General features: G+C 37.0%; 1 protein-coding gene and 1 pseudogene across 1 annotated transcript; one reads left to right on the forward strand and one right to left on the reverse strand.

The window, feature by feature from the left end:
* Positions 1-5,393: 5,393 nt before the first annotated feature.
* On the reverse strand, positions 5,394-18,552 carry LOC108986811 (annotated as a pseudogene).
* Positions 16,098-18,088, forward strand: LOC109003642 (probable mannitol dehydrogenase). Its single transcript, XM_035693237.1, has 5 exons — positions 16,098-16,320; positions 16,550-16,663; positions 16,802-17,315; positions 17,416-17,569; positions 17,673-18,088. The coding sequence occupies exons 1-5, from the start codon at positions 16,223-16,225 to the stop codon at positions 17,879-17,881; spliced, it is 1,089 nt and encodes a 362-aa protein (XP_035549130.1). The 5' UTR covers positions 16,098-16,222; the 3' UTR covers positions 17,882-18,088.
* Positions 18,553-19,093: the final 541 nt, after the last annotated feature.

Below are 19,093 nucleotides of genomic sequence, written 5' to 3' on the forward strand. Positions count from 1 at the left end.
CGATCCTTCGTAGTATTGTTAGTCCGGTTGGTAAATTCTTACAGAGAGATAATAGTACTAAATGTGCTACTAGAATGGATAGGGTTAGAGTTTGTGTTGAAATGGATGCTTCGGTTGATCCAATCAATGGTTTTTGGATTGGGACTCCACAATGTCCTAACAGTTGGTTTCAATAAGTGGAGTATGAAACTCTACCTGCTTATTGTCTACGGTGGAAGGTGCAAGGACATCTTCAAAAAAATTGTAAGGGGACTGGGAAGGAAAAGATTGACAAGGATATCGGTAATGGTAAACATGATTTTGTTTGGGTGAGGAAAAATACTACTGTTGGTCTTGTGGAAGAGGTAGGTATGCTTAAAATAACTTTGCCGAAACCTGAGATGGTTGATGGGAATGAAAACAATGATGAGAGACATGTTGAAGATCCTCCAGAGGAAACAAATGTGGTTATATCAGAAAAGCCTGATACGGTTGGACATGCAAGTGAGAAACTAGAGGAGGGTACATTTGGTATGAAGGTGCAGTTGGGTGCGAACCTTGTGCAGGATACTGTTGTTTTGGCAGAAATGGAAGTATTTTCAGAGGGAAATAAAGTGGACATGGTGAATGCTTCGATGGAGTTGGATTTGATGGAAGACTCTGATAGGGCAATTATTTTGGCTTCTCCAATTAAGGGGTTGGAAGTTGTGGCTTCTGTGGAAGGAGGATCAAATCCGGTGGGTTCTTCTAGTACGTCTGGGGGAGAAAAACAGGGCATTAGTTTGGAAGTTGTTGAACATGAACACGTTTCTAATGGGGAGATGATGGTAGCGATGGAAAATATCAATGCAGAAAAAGCTTATGACTCGAAATGTGATAACAAGAAAAATAAGCAGAAAGACAAAGGAGTGGGAATTAAATTAAGAAGCTCTACCAGGGCTCCTAGCAAGCCTATTTGCTTTAATATATAATGCAGTCTATGATGTTTTGGAATCTTAGGAGGTTGGGTAGTTCAAAGAAAAGATTGAGGAAGTTGATAAATAGATTTAAACCTTGTGTGTTAGGTATTGCATAACCTTTTCATTCAAATAATCAGTTGGTGTATTTGAAGAATTATTTGAATTACACTGATGGTACTAATAATGTAGAGGTCAGAGGTAAATTATGGGTGCTTTGGGATGGTTTTTGGCAGGTTCGAATTGTGTTTAAAGGATTGCAACAGATTACTGTTTCTTTATCTGTGAACGGCTTGGAGGTTTTTGTGTCGTTTGTTTATGCCCGATGTTCTCAAGGGGAGTGTAGAGTTTTGTGGGATGAATTGCCGAATCAAGCTAACTGGATCATTGCGGGTGATTTTAACATTGTTAGATCTGACGAAGATCGGCGAGGGGGTCTCCCAAGGCCAGCATCGGCTATGCTAGATTTCAACAATTGTATTGAAGCTTGCGGTTTGGTAGAGCCATGTTTCTCGGGTAGTCGGTTTTCATGGTGCAACGGGCAATGGGGCCAGGCGCGACATTGGGCAAGATTGGATCGTGCAATGGTTACTTCTTCACTCTTATTGATTTGGCCTGGTATTCAGTTGAAATATTTATCTCGAACTACTTCCGATCATTCACCCATGGTTGTAAGTATTTCTAATTCTCAACCGTATGGTTTTCCTACTTTTAAGTTCCAACAAATGTGGGTTGAACATGAGTCTTTTATGAGCTTGATCAAGAAGGCTTGGGAGGAGGATGTGAGTGATTCGGGTCTTTTCCATCTTGTAAGGAAATTAAAAAATACCAAGAATTATTTGTGTGAACGGAATAAAAATTTTTTTGGCAAGACCGATACTCATATTAGAGAGCTGGAGAAAAGAATTGAAAGTCTTGAAGACTCTTTGCATGAAAATTTCTCGGATGAGGTGGAGTTAGACTTGATTACTTCTAAACTAGAGTTGGATACTTGGCTTCAAAGTGAGGAAGTTAGGCTTAGACAGGTTTCTAAGGTTCATTGGCTTTCAAAAGGTGAAGCTTCGGCTAATTTTTTTCATACGGTGAAGGCAGCCAGAACTAAGATGATTATGAGATGAATTTACCTTATGGGCAGTATCTTTCCTCTCCGGTGGAAGTTCATAAAGGTGCAGTGGAATATTTTGATACGCTTTTGAGATCTCGCCCACTTGCATTTATTCTTGATTTATCTGATTTGGTTGAAAAGACTATTGTTCCAAAAGATAATGATTTAATTTGTCAGATTTCGTCTATGGAGGAAGTAAAAAATGCTATTTTTTCGATTCCGATGGATAGTAGTCCTGGTCCTGATGGGTTTGGCTCGGGGTTCTTTTGTTCATGTTGGGATATTGTGAAAAATGATGTGGTAGAATTTGTGGGTGATTTTTTTGCTCGGAATTCATTTCCTAGATATTACACAGCATCCTCTTTGGTGCTGATCATGAAAGTAGCGAATCCATATTCTTTTGATAAATTTAGGCCTATCAGTTTATGCTAGTCATGTATAAAGTATGCTCGAAAATTCTTATGAAGCGGCTTACTCCTACTATTGCTAGAGGGATATCACCTGAGCAAGGTGCTTTTCTTTTGGGGAGAAGTATTTTTGATAATATTAGTTTGACTCAAGAGATGATTCATTCTATTAATAATAAAAAAAGAGGGACGACAATGTGTTGATGAAGGTTGATATGGCTAAAGCATATGACAATGTAGAATGAGATTTTTTATTACATGTTATGGAGGCCTTAGGTTTTCTAACCAAGTTTGTGGGTTGATTTGTAGTTGTATTATTTTGCCTTGGTTCTCATTGGTGATGAATGTGGTTTCTAAAGGTTTTTTCAAAGGTGGTTGTGGTTTATGACAAGAGGATCCACTTTCCCCTTTATTATTTATCCTAGTGGAAGAAATTCTATCTCGGCTTTTAAAAAAGGAATTTATGGTGGGGAAGATTGATGTTTTTTCTCATCCAAGAGGGGTTCCATGTATTTCTCATCTCCTTTATGCTGATGATATTATTCTCTTTACAAGTGGAAATCTTAGGTCTCTCCGTAACATTTTGAGAGTTTTTCATACCTATGAGACATGGTCGGGACAGGTGGTATGTGTGGAGAAATCTTCACTCATTTTCTCTAAATATATTACCCCTACTCGCCATCGTGCTATTTTGCTTTCTACAGGTTTTAAAGAGGGTGCTTATCCATTTCGGTACCTGGGTGTCCCTATTATTTCTGGCAAGCTTAAAGCGGTCCATTTGGATGATTTAGTGATGCGGGTTCGTCAAAGAGTGGATGGGTGGCAATCTAAGCTGCTTTCACAAGGTGCACATTTAATTTTGATAAAACATGTTTTGTCAAGTATGCCTATTCACTTGTTATGTACAGTCCAAATTCCAAAGGTAGTGCTCAGTTGTTTAAAGGCTTGCTTTAGAAAAATTTTTTGGGGTTCGACGGAAGGAAAGGAAAAAACATGTTGGCGAGCTTGGGATAAGCTTTGTCTCCCTGAGGTGGGGTCTGGGTATTAAAAGATTGGATGAAATTCAACATTCTCTTCATATAAAGTTTGCCTGGAAATTGCTTCATGAGGATTCTCTATGGGCTAATTTTTTCGAGCCAAATATATTAAACATAATCATGTTTCGCTTGTGGATGTGAATAAGGGCTCCAGGAATTGGCGTATGATCGTGAAGTGTGTACCTTTGGTTCTTAATCTCTCTCGATGGAAGGTTAGAGATTGTAATATATCTTTTTGGTATAACAAATGATCGGATGAGGGTCCTTTAATAAATCATTATGATAATGTCCCTATGCCAAATATTACTGTTAAAGATTGTAAACTGGAGGTTGTCTGGGATGTTGAATGTATTGCTAGGCTGGTGGGTCCTAATAATGCTTTGGTAGTGGTGAATAGCTTGGGAAGCAATAAAAATGGAAATGATATTCTGATCTGGACTGAAACTGTGGATGGTAAATTTTCTACCAAAAGTGATTGGAGTCATATTCGGTTTCGAGTACCAAAAGTGACATGGGCTCATTGGGTATGGCATCCTTGTTTGCCAAAAAAATTTTCAGTTATGGTATGGAAGGCTTTTCATAATGCCTTGAGTGTTGATGATAATGTTCGTAAACTAGGTATTCCAATTGTTTCGAGATGCAACTATTGCTCTTCAAGTGGGTATGAAGATTTAAACCATATTTTGGCAGTTGGGGAGTTTGCGGAAGAGTTGTGGTTGCTGGCTTCTCTTTTTGTTGGTATGAGCTCTATTTGTGGTAGGGGATGGAGGGTTCGTGTAGAAAGTTGGTTCCTTAAAGCAGAAAAAAAATTCTCAAATTGGGTCTTTGGTTGGTATCCTTCCTTGCATTCTTATTTGGTGTCTTTGGAATAGGAGATGCAAAGCAAGGATGGAAAATGTAGAGGAGTCAGCGAGGTCGACATGGGAAAAAATTAAATTCTGGGTGGGTTGGTTAGGGGAAAAGCTGAAGGGAGGTGTTGGGCTACAAGCTGCAGATGAGGCAATTTTATTGGCTTTCTAGTTGCCGATTAAATTGGTTCAACGTAAAACGCCGAAACTTGTGAGATGGATGCCGCCTATGGCAGGTCGTTTTAAACTAAATGTTGATGGAAGCTTTCTTGGAAATCCGGGTATGATGGGGGCAGGAGGAGTCATTCGAAATTCTTTGAGCCAATTGCAGGTGGCCTTTGCAATTCATCTAGATACAGGAAATAATAATAAGGGTGAACTGATGGCCCTTCTTCATGGTTTGCGTCTTACTCATTCTCTTGATATTTATCACATTGACATAGAAATGGATTCTTTATTGGTTATAAATTGGCTAAGAAATAAAAGATGTACAATTAGGTATTTGGAAGATTTTTGGGAAGAGATACAAATGTTGTTGGGGAATTTGGAGGTGGAAGTCAAGCAAATTTATCGTGAAGGAAATTCGTCGGCAAATTATCTTGCTAAGCTAGGGGCAGAAGGGTGTACGTCTACTTGGAATAATGTGGATGATTGTCCGAGATTTCTTAAAGGGTATTTGTGACTGGAAAAATTGGATTTGCTTAATGCTCGTTTTTAATTTATAGGCCTTGTTATTTGGTTTTGGTTTATTGGTGTGTTTTGGTTTGACATTTGGGATGGTTTCTTATTCATTATTTGTAAATCCCAAATGTCCGGATTGTTACCACGGTTTTCTTCCGCCACAAGTGAGGTTTTTAAATAAAATTGGGAGGGGGTCACTCATGGACATGTGACCTTATTTGGCATTTTTCAGCTTGTTTGGCATTTTTTAATTATACTTTAATTATAAGGACAACCATGTTTTGCTCGAGATAAAAGCAAAACTCGAGCAAAATTTAAAAGAAATCGTTGACACAAATACATGAAGAAAACTAAGACAAGCCGATTAATTGAGGTAGTCTTCAGTTGGAAGAAGCCAAGCTATTTCCAATGTCAATGACAAATCGGTATCTGACATCACCCTTAGCAAGACGCTCCATTGCCTTATTAACGTAGTCTATTGGAATAACCTCAATATCTGCTGTGATGTTGTGTTTTGCCGCAAAGTCTATCATCTCCTGAATTTCCTTCACTCCTCCGGTCAAACTACCCGCAACCATCTTCCTTCCTGTTCAAGCTAATCTTATCAAGTACTCTATAGGTATAAAAGAACAAAACGGAACACCCAGTACTTAATCATAACAAAGGAAAACATTTGTGATAGACTTAAATGAAAGTACCCATAAGTAGAGGAAAGATGGGTAGCTCAAGCGGTTTCTCTGGTGCACCCAACATAACAAGCTTTCCATGAGATTTCAATAGACCAATTAAGGGTAAAATCGAATGAATAGCAGATACTGTATCTAGTATACCATCAAACGTGCCCAGGCTAGCCTGCACAAATTTATTACTTGTCACAACCATTCCTTAAACGGCTGCATCTGGTCACAGGGAGCATCAATTAATCAATGGGAACAAGAAGTCTTATATATAGTTTAATATTTACCTCCAATTGTTCTTGGTTAGAGCTAAGCAAAAATGAGTACTCAGCACCAAGATGTTCCAAAGCTTCATCTTTCTTGCTAGAGGAGGTACTTGTAAGACCCAGCATTACTGGACCCATGCACGGGGTTCACATGTTCAGAAATAGTTTCACGGGTTCACGCCATGCCACGCATCGCACGGTTCGTTTCCATTTTCGTGCATGTTTTTCTTCCCTTTTATTTAGGTTTGATCTACTTTCTATTTTGGTCTATATATATATATGAAGCAACTACAACCCTAGGCTAAGTGCCGCTCGGTTCCCTCTTCACAGAAGACCACGGGTTCTCTGCAAAACACCAAACCGAAGCCTCGGTCTGCAACATCAATCGGCCACCCGCAGAGTCACTTCCGTGCAGCAACTCCTCCACACACAGTCTCGCCAGTAGCTCATGCACTCGGAGTCCCTCCCCCAGCCGTGCGCCACCGTCCCTCCGGGTTCCACGTTCGGTTTCTCAGCCATTGGATTAAGAGCCCCTCCCCTGTTTTCACGCCTGAAAACAGAGGAATTCTCCCTCCATCCGTGTGCTGCCTACTTGGCAATCCTCACCGCCAGCCATCGTCGCACCACCATCAGTCCTCCGCGCGCCACCTCTGCCCCTGGGTAAGCCACGGACACTCCCTCCCCATATCTTCCACTCCACCTCTTCTCTCATTTTTTTTACTGCTCGGTTTCAGCTCTCTCTCTCTCTCGATTTCAGCTCTCTCTCCCTCTCTTCCCGTGCGACGCCGTCGAGGAAGGTCTTCACCACCTCTGTCCAGCGTCTGTCGCACTCCCACGGTGCTGCTGCCTCGAGTTTCTTTCTCGTGAGTATGTCTCCACCGTCACTTGCTTTTTTGCCTCTTCTGATTTTAGTTTTGCTGTTAATAACAGTTACTTAATAAGGAAAGTGTGGTTTTCTCGAGTAACAGGTAGGAGAAAAATGTTTTTTTTTTTTTACCGTTTCGCCCTTTTGTTTAAATCATCAACTAAGTTGGTATTTTTTTTTTTACTGAAATGTGTTTCGGATGAAGGGTATTTATCTATTTATTTATTTTTGTTGTTATGTTAAAATGAGTTTTAGGTTTAAGTCTCATAAAACATTATTTTTGTGTAGAAAATATTTTAACAATATTGTTAACAAAAACTCTAATTTCTTTTGAGGAGTTTTGCATGGCGTATTTTATAAGACTTTTTATAGTAGTCTAAATATTCTATTAATTTATAATACATTGTTGGTACTTTAGATATTGTTGAAGATTACTCTTTATTGAGTTCGGCAAATGCCTAGATATTTGTTCGATTAAATCTCTTATTCGGTACGAATTCGACTAAGTGGATATTAGTGGTTTTAGATAATGGTGGTATAATAGGAATTATTAGAATTCTAGGTTTTGAGGATTTAAAATAGGTTCTTAGGTTCAAATATCGAAATACATGATTGATTGAAAATTTACAGAATTTGCGTGATTTTTATAGGTGACGATTAATATTTATTCGGCTTCGTTGAGGAATTTTGAAAGATTAAAGAATCCAGGTAAGCGGGGTTCCTATGCTGGATTTGCATAAAAAGAAATGAACTGAGGTTGGTTTGTAAAAAAAATGTGCATGTTGTTTTAAAAAGAAGAAGTGAAAAACAACCTTAGTATATGTTTTGCATTCCCTCATGAGATACATATGAAAGAGAAAAGAAATATTTTTGACATGAAATGTGTAGACATGAGCAATATTTGACATGTTTATGAAATATGCAAAAGAGCGAATATGATATCATTGAAATTTTTATGCATGTGATATGAAATGATATGGATCTGTTTTTGATCAAATAGAAATGATATGAATATGTTTCGCACGTGTTTTGATATGATATGGATATGATAAAACTTTGGCATACTTATCTGTTCTGAATATGGTTCTGATATGATGATACTGTTCACGTGATATGGTTGGTACCACCATGATATGATATGAGTGCACCCACTTTGGAAACAAAGTGGTCTTTTTACGTGTTCTTTCTTGTGTGCACACTCGGGGCTCCGAGATTGAAAAAGGGGAAGTTCATCACATGATACTGCCTGGTTTGGCCACCGGGGATAGCACAACCCTACCACGGGGGTTAAACATGGTATATGATATGACATGATAAGATGGAGATGTTCAGTTATGTTATGCCAAAGTGTTTTTGAATATGAAATGGATCCTCAAATATGAATTGTTGACTTGAGTATGAAATGTTTGAAAAGTCGCTCTGATTTTCTGATAACACGTTTTCTGAGATCTGCATATAAAAAAATAAAATGTTTTGTTTCTGCATATTGAACTTTCTGAAAAGGCTCATGTTTACATGCTAGTATATGTCCTCTGCTTACTGAGTTGTTGATAACTCACCCCCCTTATCTTCATATATTTTCAGATGATATTGACTTTCCAGCTGGGGGTCAGGAATAGAATTGAAGCTGGCTAGATATGAATGGAAGGATTGGGTACTTAGAGTACCATTGTTAGTAGATGGATTTAACTTGAGTATTTGAAGTACTTTACGTTGTTTGGACCTATTGAGACCTAAAGATGTATTGTTATATTTTTGAGGTTATTGGGAGATTGTGGACCCCTTTTTGGTTTATGTTTTGTAATGATAACTTATGGAGTGTTATTATGGTTATTTGGAAAAATATGAATTGTGTGCTAATCATGAAGTCCTTGGAGTTTTTAGTGCTTGGAGAGACAGGTTTGTTAGTGACATGAGTTAACTCTCCGGACCCTCGGGTTCGGGGCATTACAGTACTAATTACCGTCACTTTTGCTCCAAAAGCTTTGGCAAATTTAACACCCACATGACCGAGCCCACCAAGGCCAACAACCCCAATGTGTTTTCCTGGCTCTGCCAACCCATAATATTTCAATGGGCTATAAACTGTGATTCCAGCACAAAGGAGGGGAGCAGCAGCATCAAGTGGCATGTTTTCAGGGACTCGGAGGATGTAGCGCTCATTAGCTACCATGGTGTCTGAGTAGCCTCCGTATGTAACTGTTCAATCGTAGTAACACGCACCGTAGGATAATATCAGTTTTGGACAGTAAAGTTCAAGGTCATTGTTACAGTTCTCGCAGGAGTGGCATGCACCAACCACGCCTCCTACTCCCACTTTGTCTCCCACTTTAACTTTTTTCACTCTGCTCCCCACTTCTGTCACTTCCCCAACAATTTCGTGCCTGCAGTTGAATTGAAACCCCAATTTCAGGGCAGTACTTTACTTACTTTGTGCTCCAAAAATGAACGTGTTTCTTGACATTGTTTTAGGCTAAAAATCACATTGATTTCCAATATGAACAAAAAACTCAGCAGATTGAACTCTTGTAAGTAAATAAATCATGCCTTCTTAGACAAACACAAAAATTACTCCAGATATAAAACATTATATTGGATCATTAACATGATCCGAAGTGAGCACTTGTAGTGATGACATAGAAATATACCCAGGGACAAGTGGGTAGATGGATGTGCCCCATTCGTTCTTGACCATGTGAAGGTCCGTGTGGCATATCCCACAGTAAATAACTCTAAATCTTACATCCTTTTCTCCAGTTTCCCTGCAAACATACCATTTTAGCACAATCCAAAAACTCACAAACATCAGAAAGGATAAAGAGAAAGAAAAATGCAATAACAATCAATGAAGTAGGAACGTGAAAGAGAGAGAGAGAGAGAGAGAGAGAGAGAGAGTACCGTCTGGAGAATTTGAAAGGTGAAAGGACGCCAGAAGAATCTCTGGCAGCCCATCCAATGGCCTTGATGGGGTGCTCTTCCTCCGGTGTTTTTGCCGTTGATTTTCTTTGTTTTTTCTCGAAAGCGACAACGAACCAATAGAAGTAGTACTAACAAATGAGGGAGATTTTATGCAGAGAACTTGGGTGTAGAACGAGGGAGAGATATGTGTTGTTTGGGGATGTCCAAGCCCTGGTAAGCTTTTGATATATATTCGTAGGGAGAGAGGGACTGTTGGAATTTAGGATGCGATGACGTATTGGGTGAGCTAAAGCTATGGAGTACGTGAGGTAATGGCTTTCGGAATCTTCGGAAGATTGTAGGCGGTGCCCAAGAACAAGTAGTCCTCTTATTGACCATACTCATGCAGGAGGATGGCTGACGTACTCGATTAGCTATTAAGAATGTGACTATCTCCGCGGGTTCATGCAGGTGACTCCCCTCGTTGACTCTAGGGGTGAATTGGTCCCCTTCTATTTGGTTTTTGATATATTTTGAAATCGAATCAATACATTCTGATTTTGAGATTTGAAAAATTGATACCACATCGATTATTTTCTTAAACCGATACATTTTGTTATGGGTGAAAAAAACCGATGAACCAATAAACCAGATCGGACCAGACTAAACCAGTGGGTTGGTCTGGTATTAGGTTTGGTCCGGTCTAGTGCCGTTTCCATCTTTCTCAAAATCGTTCAAATTAGTCCGGTTCCGATTTTTTTTTTTCTAACACCGGATCGGTTCATATATTTACATATATATATATATATATATTAAGTTTTTATATTGTATAAAATATTTTTTATACGGCTTTTTATTTGATATATAATTTATATATATAATATATATAATTATATATAAAATAATTTTGTATTAATGATAAATTATTAATTAATATAACATTAAAATTTAAAATCTTATATAAATAATTATATATTATCACTATAGTTTATAATATTAGTAGTTATACTAATACTATATCAAAATATATTATAATATACTACACTACATTATCACTATATTATTATATACTATAATATATATACAATATTATATATACTATATATATATAATATACCAGAAAAATAAAACCGAACCGGATCGGAATCGGTAAAACAGGAAGTATTGGTTTAGGGGTGTTATTGGTACTGTATCGGGTTTTCAAATCTAAAAATCGGTATAAACAGATTCGGTTCTAAAATGTCAAAAATCGGACCGAAATTGACCGGTATACACCTTTACTTCCGGTTTTATCAATTTTGGTCCGGTTTTTTCGGTATATTATATAGTATATAATATATATTATAATATATTGTAGAATATTATAATTATATTATAATATATAATATAGTGATATATTATATATAAAAATTATATATAATATAAAAAAATATTTTATACAATATGAAAAATTAAAAAAAATATATATGTATATGAATTGGTCCGATTCGGTTTGATCTGGTGTGAGAAAAAGGAAAATTGAAACCTTTTGACTGGTTTTGGAAAAAATGAAACCAGTACCAGACCGAATCAAACCCAATATCGGATCTAACCTACCGGTTCGGTCCTTTTTTTTTTCACCCCTAGTTGACTCGACTAATCAACATTCATTTAGATATAATTAAATATATTATTGATTATATAATGGATATAAATTATTACCAGTTATTAGTATTATTTTAGATACTGTCTATAGATTTGTATGCATATATGTATGTATATGAATTAATGTAACTATATTAGTCACTGATGCTATTAAGTATATATAGATACGAATATCATATATTTTGTAATGTAAACATATCAAAGTTTAGATGTATATTGATCCTTTTTAATATAATAATTAGTTACTTAAATATATACATTTATTAATTTTAGTATTAGTCTTTTAGTTATGCAGTTGCGAATAGATTTCCTTATTTGAAATATTCATCAAATTATAGTTACATTTATATTTTATACTATATTTTGTATTTAAAAATGACCTTCTTGACCTTTGCGATGAAAACTTGCTAATTAATTTTGGATACTGCAAGGGTGCCACCCAGCAGTGATTGCTAGGTGTGCTCCTAGTTAGGCTAAATCTCACCTTTTTTTTTCTTTTTTCTTTTTCACATTATCTAAATATATTTAAATATTTTTTAAAAATAAAAAAATATCAATACACTAATAGTCACTTTCTTAACTATTAAACAAAAAAAATTAAATACATAGACAGTCAAAATGAGAGAGCATACTATCATTTTCCATCAATTCCCTTCCATATGTAATTTTTAAGGTTGAAGATCTAGAAGTGTAATGTATAACTTCTTTTCACTACAAGAAAAAAGACTTTTTCAGCCCTAACTTTGGCCACAAATACCATAGAAAATAGCTGAAAATACTTATTTTCGTCCAAATTTTATTCGACGCACGTTGGTCGGAATTCTTTGTTTTTTTTTTTTTTTTGTTTTGTGTAAAATCATCGAATGTCAAAATTGGTCGTAATTACTTACCCTTTTCTGGCGATTATTGGCCGCTGAAAATACCTCTATAATCGCCGTAATTATCTGTGCAGATGCACGTACATCGTTGGAAAATGTTAATTGCGGCGACATATTTCCTCGCAATAGGTTAAATCTTCGCCGCTGATAGTGAGGTCATTTTCTCGTCCAATTCCCAAATCGCCGCAATAGGAGATTTCCTAGCGTATATGTTCGACCCAACTTATTTGAAATTAAACAAATAATTCAAAGACGAAGCAAGAATTATAAGTTTGGAAGGGTTGAATATTTTTAGGCTAGAATAAATAGTTCAATTGGAATTTTTTGGGAATGCCATCAATGAAGTAATACAATAAATAATTAAACAAATAATTCGAAATTTCATTCTTCCAAAAATATTAGAAATTTTACGTGTAAGCATTTCATATGTTAAAAATAAAATGAAATAAAATAAATTGAAAAAAAACATTGAAAGCGAGTTATATCTGAGTAATTATAAAAAAGAAGGATAATTATTTATCAAGGATAAATTAAGTTTTGGGTTTTCTGAATAATGTACAACAGTAAATTATTATTTGAAAAGGTTTTAAATAGTACATGAGTTACCTGTTGTGTAAACTAGGTTGCCAACCGTAGGTTTTTTCATTAAATATATCTCATTGAGATTATTATAAATTTTCACATCATCTCCACAACCATCCAAAACCGAACCCACGTCTTTGACCCTTAAGAGCATTGGTCATCCCAAACTTTAAAATTTAAAGAATATGTTACTTTTTAACTTTTAGTTAATCACTTAATACTTAAAATCTATATTGTCTTAAATTAGACATGAGTAAGGCTTATGATAGGGTGTAATGGGGCTTTCTACAATCAGTTATGGAAGTGATGGGTTTTGCTCCTCAAATTGTCTCTTTGATAATGTTTTGTGTTTGCTCAGTTTCCTTCTCGATATTGATTAATGGCGAGCCTAAAGGGCCTGTTTATCCTTCTTAGGACTTGAGGTAAGGGGACCCCTTGTCTCCTTATTTGTTCTTACTTTGCACTGAAGGATTGATTACTTTATTGTCGAAAGAAGGGCTGGGGGGGAGGGGGGAGGGAGAGAGATTTCAGGTCTGAAAATTTGAAGGGGTGCTCCTAACATTAATCATTTGCTATTCGCAGATGATTGTGTTAGTTTTTGTAAGGCTGAGGTTGAGGAAAATAGACGAGTGCATGCTGTTTTGGATTTTTTTGAATCTGTCTCGAGTTAGAAAATTAATAAGGAGAAAACAACCATGGTTTTCAGCAACAATGTCAGAAGAGCGGTCCGAGCTGAGATTAAACAGTTGTGCGGTAATAGTGAGATCCAGCAGTATGAAAAGTATTTAGGCCTTCCTCCTATGGTGGGGAGGTCGAGGCATCGGGCTTTCTTTTCTATTAAGCAATGAGTGTGGCAAAAACTCAAAGGTTGGAAGAAACAATTGCTCTCACAAGGGGGGAAGGAAGTGCTTTTGAAAGCTGTAGTGCAGTCAATACCTATGTATGCAATGAGTTGCTATTTATTACCTTCAACTTTGTATTCTGATTTGGAGGGCTTAATGGCAAAATTCTGGTGGGGTCAAAAGGGGGCGGAAAGGAAGATTCATTGGTTGAGTTGGGTAGAAATGTGTGAAACAAAAGCTGGTGGGGGCTTGGGTTTTAAAGATTTGAGGACTTTTAATTTGGCTATATTGGCTAAGCAGGGTTGGCGTGTGCTGTAGGATGAGTCTTCCTTAGTCTTTAGATTGTTAAAGGCTAGATATTTTCCTAATTCAGCTTTTGAACAAGCAGGTTTAGGAAACTCCCATTCTTACACTTGGAGGGGCATTTGGGAAGCTAAGAAGTGGATCCTTGGAGGGTGCAGATGGCGTATTGGTGACGGGAGAACTCTCAAAATTTGGACTGACTAGTGGATTCCAGGTCATCGGGCTTTATGTTTTGAAGGTTCTCATGGCTTAGCCCAAGTACAAGATGAGGTGGTGGCTTCTCTTATGGATGTTGATGCAAGAAATTGGAATGTTCTCAAACTAAGATCTCTCTTCAATCCAAATGTGGTGTCAGATATTCTCAAGCTTGTTGTTTGTCCAAGTGTTAATGTTGACAAACAAGTTTGGGTTCATGAGAGGAATGGGGACTTTAGTGTTAAAAGCTGTTACAGGTTTATTAAAGGAAGTTTGGGATCTCAGCTTGCTGAGGCTTCAACAGCAAGTTCTATGCATGTGTTATGGAAGCAACCATGGAGGATGCAAGTACCAAGCAAGATAAAAATATTTGCTTGGTGCGCTTGTAAAGATGGCCTTCCCTCAAAACAAAACTTAGTGAGGAGACATGTACTCATAGATCCTGTTTGCAATTTTTGTAGTTTCATGGGTGAAGATCTCAATCATGCATTGCTTACTTGTGATAGTTTATTGTGTTTGTGGAAAGAGCTATTGCCTGCTTTGCCTTTGGATCACAATTTGAAAATTTGTCATATAGCTTTGCTTTTGTGCCACGGGGTTCTTAAGGAAAATTTATGTCTTTTCTTTACTATAGCTTGGAGTTTTTGGTATAGGCATAATCAAATGGTGCATGATCAGGTGCTTTTGAGTCCAAAAACGGTTGTTGATAATGCTTTGAGTTTAATAAGGAGTTATGTACAAGTTCAATTGAAGTCTAGGGAGCAAGCAAAATGGCACTTTTGCTGGAAACCTCCTTTACCGAGTCTGCTCAAGCTTAATGTTGATGGAGCCATGTTTGGAGAATTGTGCAAATCAGGTATTGGGATTATTTTGCGAGATGATCAAGGTAAGGTGTTGATGGCTACATCCAGGGTTGAGAGAGAAGTTGAGGAACCAGAAGTTGTGGAGTTAAAAGCTATTTTTTGGGGTCTTCAACTGTGGGCAAGTATGGGCATCTCAAGAATTCAAGTGGAATCTGATTGCTTGTTGGTGGTGGAGGCTTTGGAGCAAAATGCTATGGATGTCTCTCTAAGATTGGGGCTGTTATACAGGGAAATTAAGTCTCTTTCTTCATGTTTTGTTAATTGTTCTTTTGTTTATGTTCCTAGAAAGGGAAATAGGACAACTCATACTTCAACTTGGTATGTGAAAAATGTGGAGGATATTGCTATATGCTGGGATTGTATTCCAGACTTTATTTTTCAAGTCATTTGGCTTGACAAATGTATGTAATCTCCTTTTATTAATGGAAGTATTATTTTTTATAATAATAATAAAAATAAAAATCTATATTTAATTAGTCATCACATTCTCTATAATAATAAAATATTATTATTTTTTATTATTTATATCTTTTTAATTACTTTATATTCTTTAATTAGTTTTTTATTTCATTTTCATAATTTTCAATAACCTCCAACAATCTATAATATAATAATTTCATAGGTATATAGATGATAAAATCTATATGAGAAATGATACTTGCAGTCGTGAGCGTGCAGTCACCGTGCAGTCGTTTTGAAAAAAGTGAATAAATAAGAGACCCACCTGAAAAAAAATTAATTTTTTAATAGTGGACCCCACTCTTTTTCAAAGCGACTGCACGGCGTTTGCGCATTCCACGACTGTATGTAGCATTACTCAATCTATATATAAGAACACTGACGAGACATTCAGGAATTAGCTAATCGAGTACGTCAGCCAAATTAAACCATGCACCGATCTCTGTATCGAAGACAAAAAGATTAGCTAATCGAGTACGTCAGTCAACAAGATTACAAAAGCCATTACCTCACGTATTTCCCCCATTTGCTCACCGAATACGTCATCCCAACCCCAATTCAATACTGCACCACTCCCGCTATATATACATCGAACGCTTGTTTCTGGCCTCCACAATTCACATCCCATACCTATCATACATCTCTCTCTCATTGTTATCTGCTTAAACTCTCACTCTATTGTTACTATTTGTTAGCTGTTTTTATAGTACGTACGTACGTGTCTAGAAAAGACAAAAATGGAGAAAGCACCCGAAGAACAGCACCCGGTGAAGGCCTTTGGATGGGCAGCTAGAGATTCTTCTGGCCTTCTCTCGCCTTTTAAATTCTCCAGAAGGTCCCCTCTCGATCTCTCGCTCCCCACCTTAATTCCATTCTTACTTGATCGGTTTTCCCTTCCTTTCTGTTTTCTTCTCTTAGCATTTAAAGTAAATACATTAATGTTTAATAGTTTCAAATTTTGATCAACTAACAAGGATTGTGATTGTCTCTCATTGGTTGTCGTTATGCATTGTTTTCTCAAGCTTCTGAGTTTTCAATTTGTGCTTTAAATGGTATATCTATAGGGCAACCGGAGACAAGGATGTAAGGTTCAAAGTTCTTTATTGTGGGATATGCCACTCCGACCTTCACAAGATCAAAAACGAGTGGGGTAGTTCCAAATACCCACTTGTTCCTGGGTAAGTTTCCATTTCATTTTAAGCGATTGTGTAGCCTAAAAAAGATCAACAAACACGTACGTCAATTGATCTTTTGGTACACAAAGACGTAACTACTTCAGTCTGCAATAACATTGGACTTTCATATTTCAATTGCAGGCACGAAATTGTTGGGGAAGTGACAGAAGTAGGGAACGAGGTGAAGAAAGTTAAAGTGGGAGACAAAGTGGGAGTGGGATGCGTGGTTGGTGCATGCCACTCTTGCGAGAACTGCAACAATGACCTTGAAATTTACTGTCCCCAAACGATACTGACATATGATCACATATACCATGATGGCACAATTACATACGGAGGCTACTCAGACACTATGGTAGCTAATGAGCGCTACATCATTCGATTCCCTGAAAACTTACCACTCGATGCTAGTGCTCCCCTTCTTTGTGCTGGGATTACACTTTACAGTCCTTTGAAATATTATGGGTTAGCAGAGCCTGGTAAACACATTGGGATTGTTGGCCTAGGTGGACTTGGTCATGTGGGTGTTAAATTTGCCAAGGCTTTCGGAGCAAAAGTGACTGTAATTAGTACCTCCGCCAACAAGAAAGATGAAGCTCTGGGGCATCTTGGTGCTGACTCGTTCTTAAATAGTCGTGACCAAGAACAATTACAGGTGAGTGTTAGCTAACAACATTTTTCTCTACTTCTCCTCTTGATATATAGTCTAATAATATTAATAGAGAGTGATTGTTAAAACTATAAAATTTGTACAGGCTGCCCAGGGCACGTTTGATGGAATACTGGATACAGTATCTGCTGTGCATTCTATTCAGCCCTTAATTGGTCTATTAAAGTCTCATGGAAAGCTTGTTATGTTGGGTGCACCAGAGAAACCGCTTGAGCTACCAGTCTTTCCTCTACTTATGGGTAATTTCCTTTCAAGTCAATTACTAACTTTTCCCTTTGTTATAAGTTGGAATTCCATCTTGTTCGTATATAGCTATCGAGTTAATAAGACCTGTTTTGACAGGAAGAAAAATGGTTGCGGGGAGTGCCACTGGAGGATTGAAGGAAACACAAGAGATGATAGATTTTGCTGCAAAACATAACATCACAGCAGACATTGAGCTTATTCCAATAGACTACCTTAACAAGGCAATGGAGCGTCTTGCTAAGGGTGATGTAAGATACCGATTTGTCATTGACATTGGAAACAGCTTGGCTTCTACCAACCATTGAAGAATACCTTAATCTGCATGTTTTGGTTTCTTTGTATTTGTTCCAAGAGTGTGTTTAAATGCTCACTATTTAGCTGCTTCTATCTCTAGCTGCCAAAACGAGGTTGTCCTTCTTGCGTGATAATTTATCAACGTGGAATAAGAAAGCATTTTCCTATTTCTGTCTTCTTAAATTTCTATTACAGTGTAATAAATCTGGTTGTTCTTACCTGAGATTTAAATAATTATTTTTTAGTTTGTTTCTCTAATATGGCGTTACCTCCTCTGTAATTAGGAATAATAATGCTAAATACTGTCCTATCACGTACAAACTTCATTTAAAATATTGTTGGGTCCGCACATGCATATTCTTTAGAACCTATATATTACAGCCGACCACTTGTCCACTTCTCTCTAATATATTCATTAATGAAGAAAAAAACATTACTGATTTGTGGACCACATGCAAACAGAGGAACAATTCAATATCCAACTTTAAATTTCTACTTAATTTATGAACAAGGCCAAAACATTTATGTCTGGAACCAACAATTGGACCAGAACTGCATGTACATGTGGCCAAGAAGATTACATATCAAACGTTTTGCTTATGGCCCGGACATTCTCATTTTAGGGATTGAAAAGGAAAACATGAGCGTAAACAAAGGTGAATACATCAATATTTAGTATCATTACATTCGAATTTCGATCAGCTACGTTCCAACAAAAATGGCCCATGCATGCATTAAAATTTCACTCTCCTTCGTTCAGATCTCGCTTTGCGTGCATATGCTTAATTCTAAGAGCATTCACATTGGCTTCTTCAAATAACTTTTTATCTCTAAATTTAAATAACTTTACCAATAATTGACCCACATTAAATTAGCTAAAGACTTTTCATCCTAAATATTATCTACAGTAAATTCATACTTTTCTTCAAAGATGAAAAGTACTGTTCCACATCCAAATGTATATTTTATTAATTTCGGCCCTCTCCCGCGTTCCCTTTCTCTTTCTTCTTCTCTTCTTCCCTCTCGCGCGTTTCTCCCTTTTCTTCTTCCTGGATTTCTCTCTCACGTCTCTTCCTCCGTTGAAATTCTTCTATTTTTTTTTTCTTCTCTTCTTCCCTCTCCCGCTTCTCTTCCTTCTTTCTTTTCTTCTAGTTATTTTTTTTTCTCTTCTTCCCTATTTCTCTTCTTCCCCATTTCTCTTCTCTCCCGCAACCATTCTCTCC

This window comes from Juglans regia, chromosome 8 (assembly GCF_001411555.2).
Source record: "Juglans regia cultivar Chandler chromosome 8, Walnut 2.0, whole genome shotgun sequence".
Taxonomy (NCBI): domain Eukaryota; kingdom Viridiplantae; phylum Streptophyta; class Magnoliopsida; order Fagales; family Juglandaceae; genus Juglans; species Juglans regia.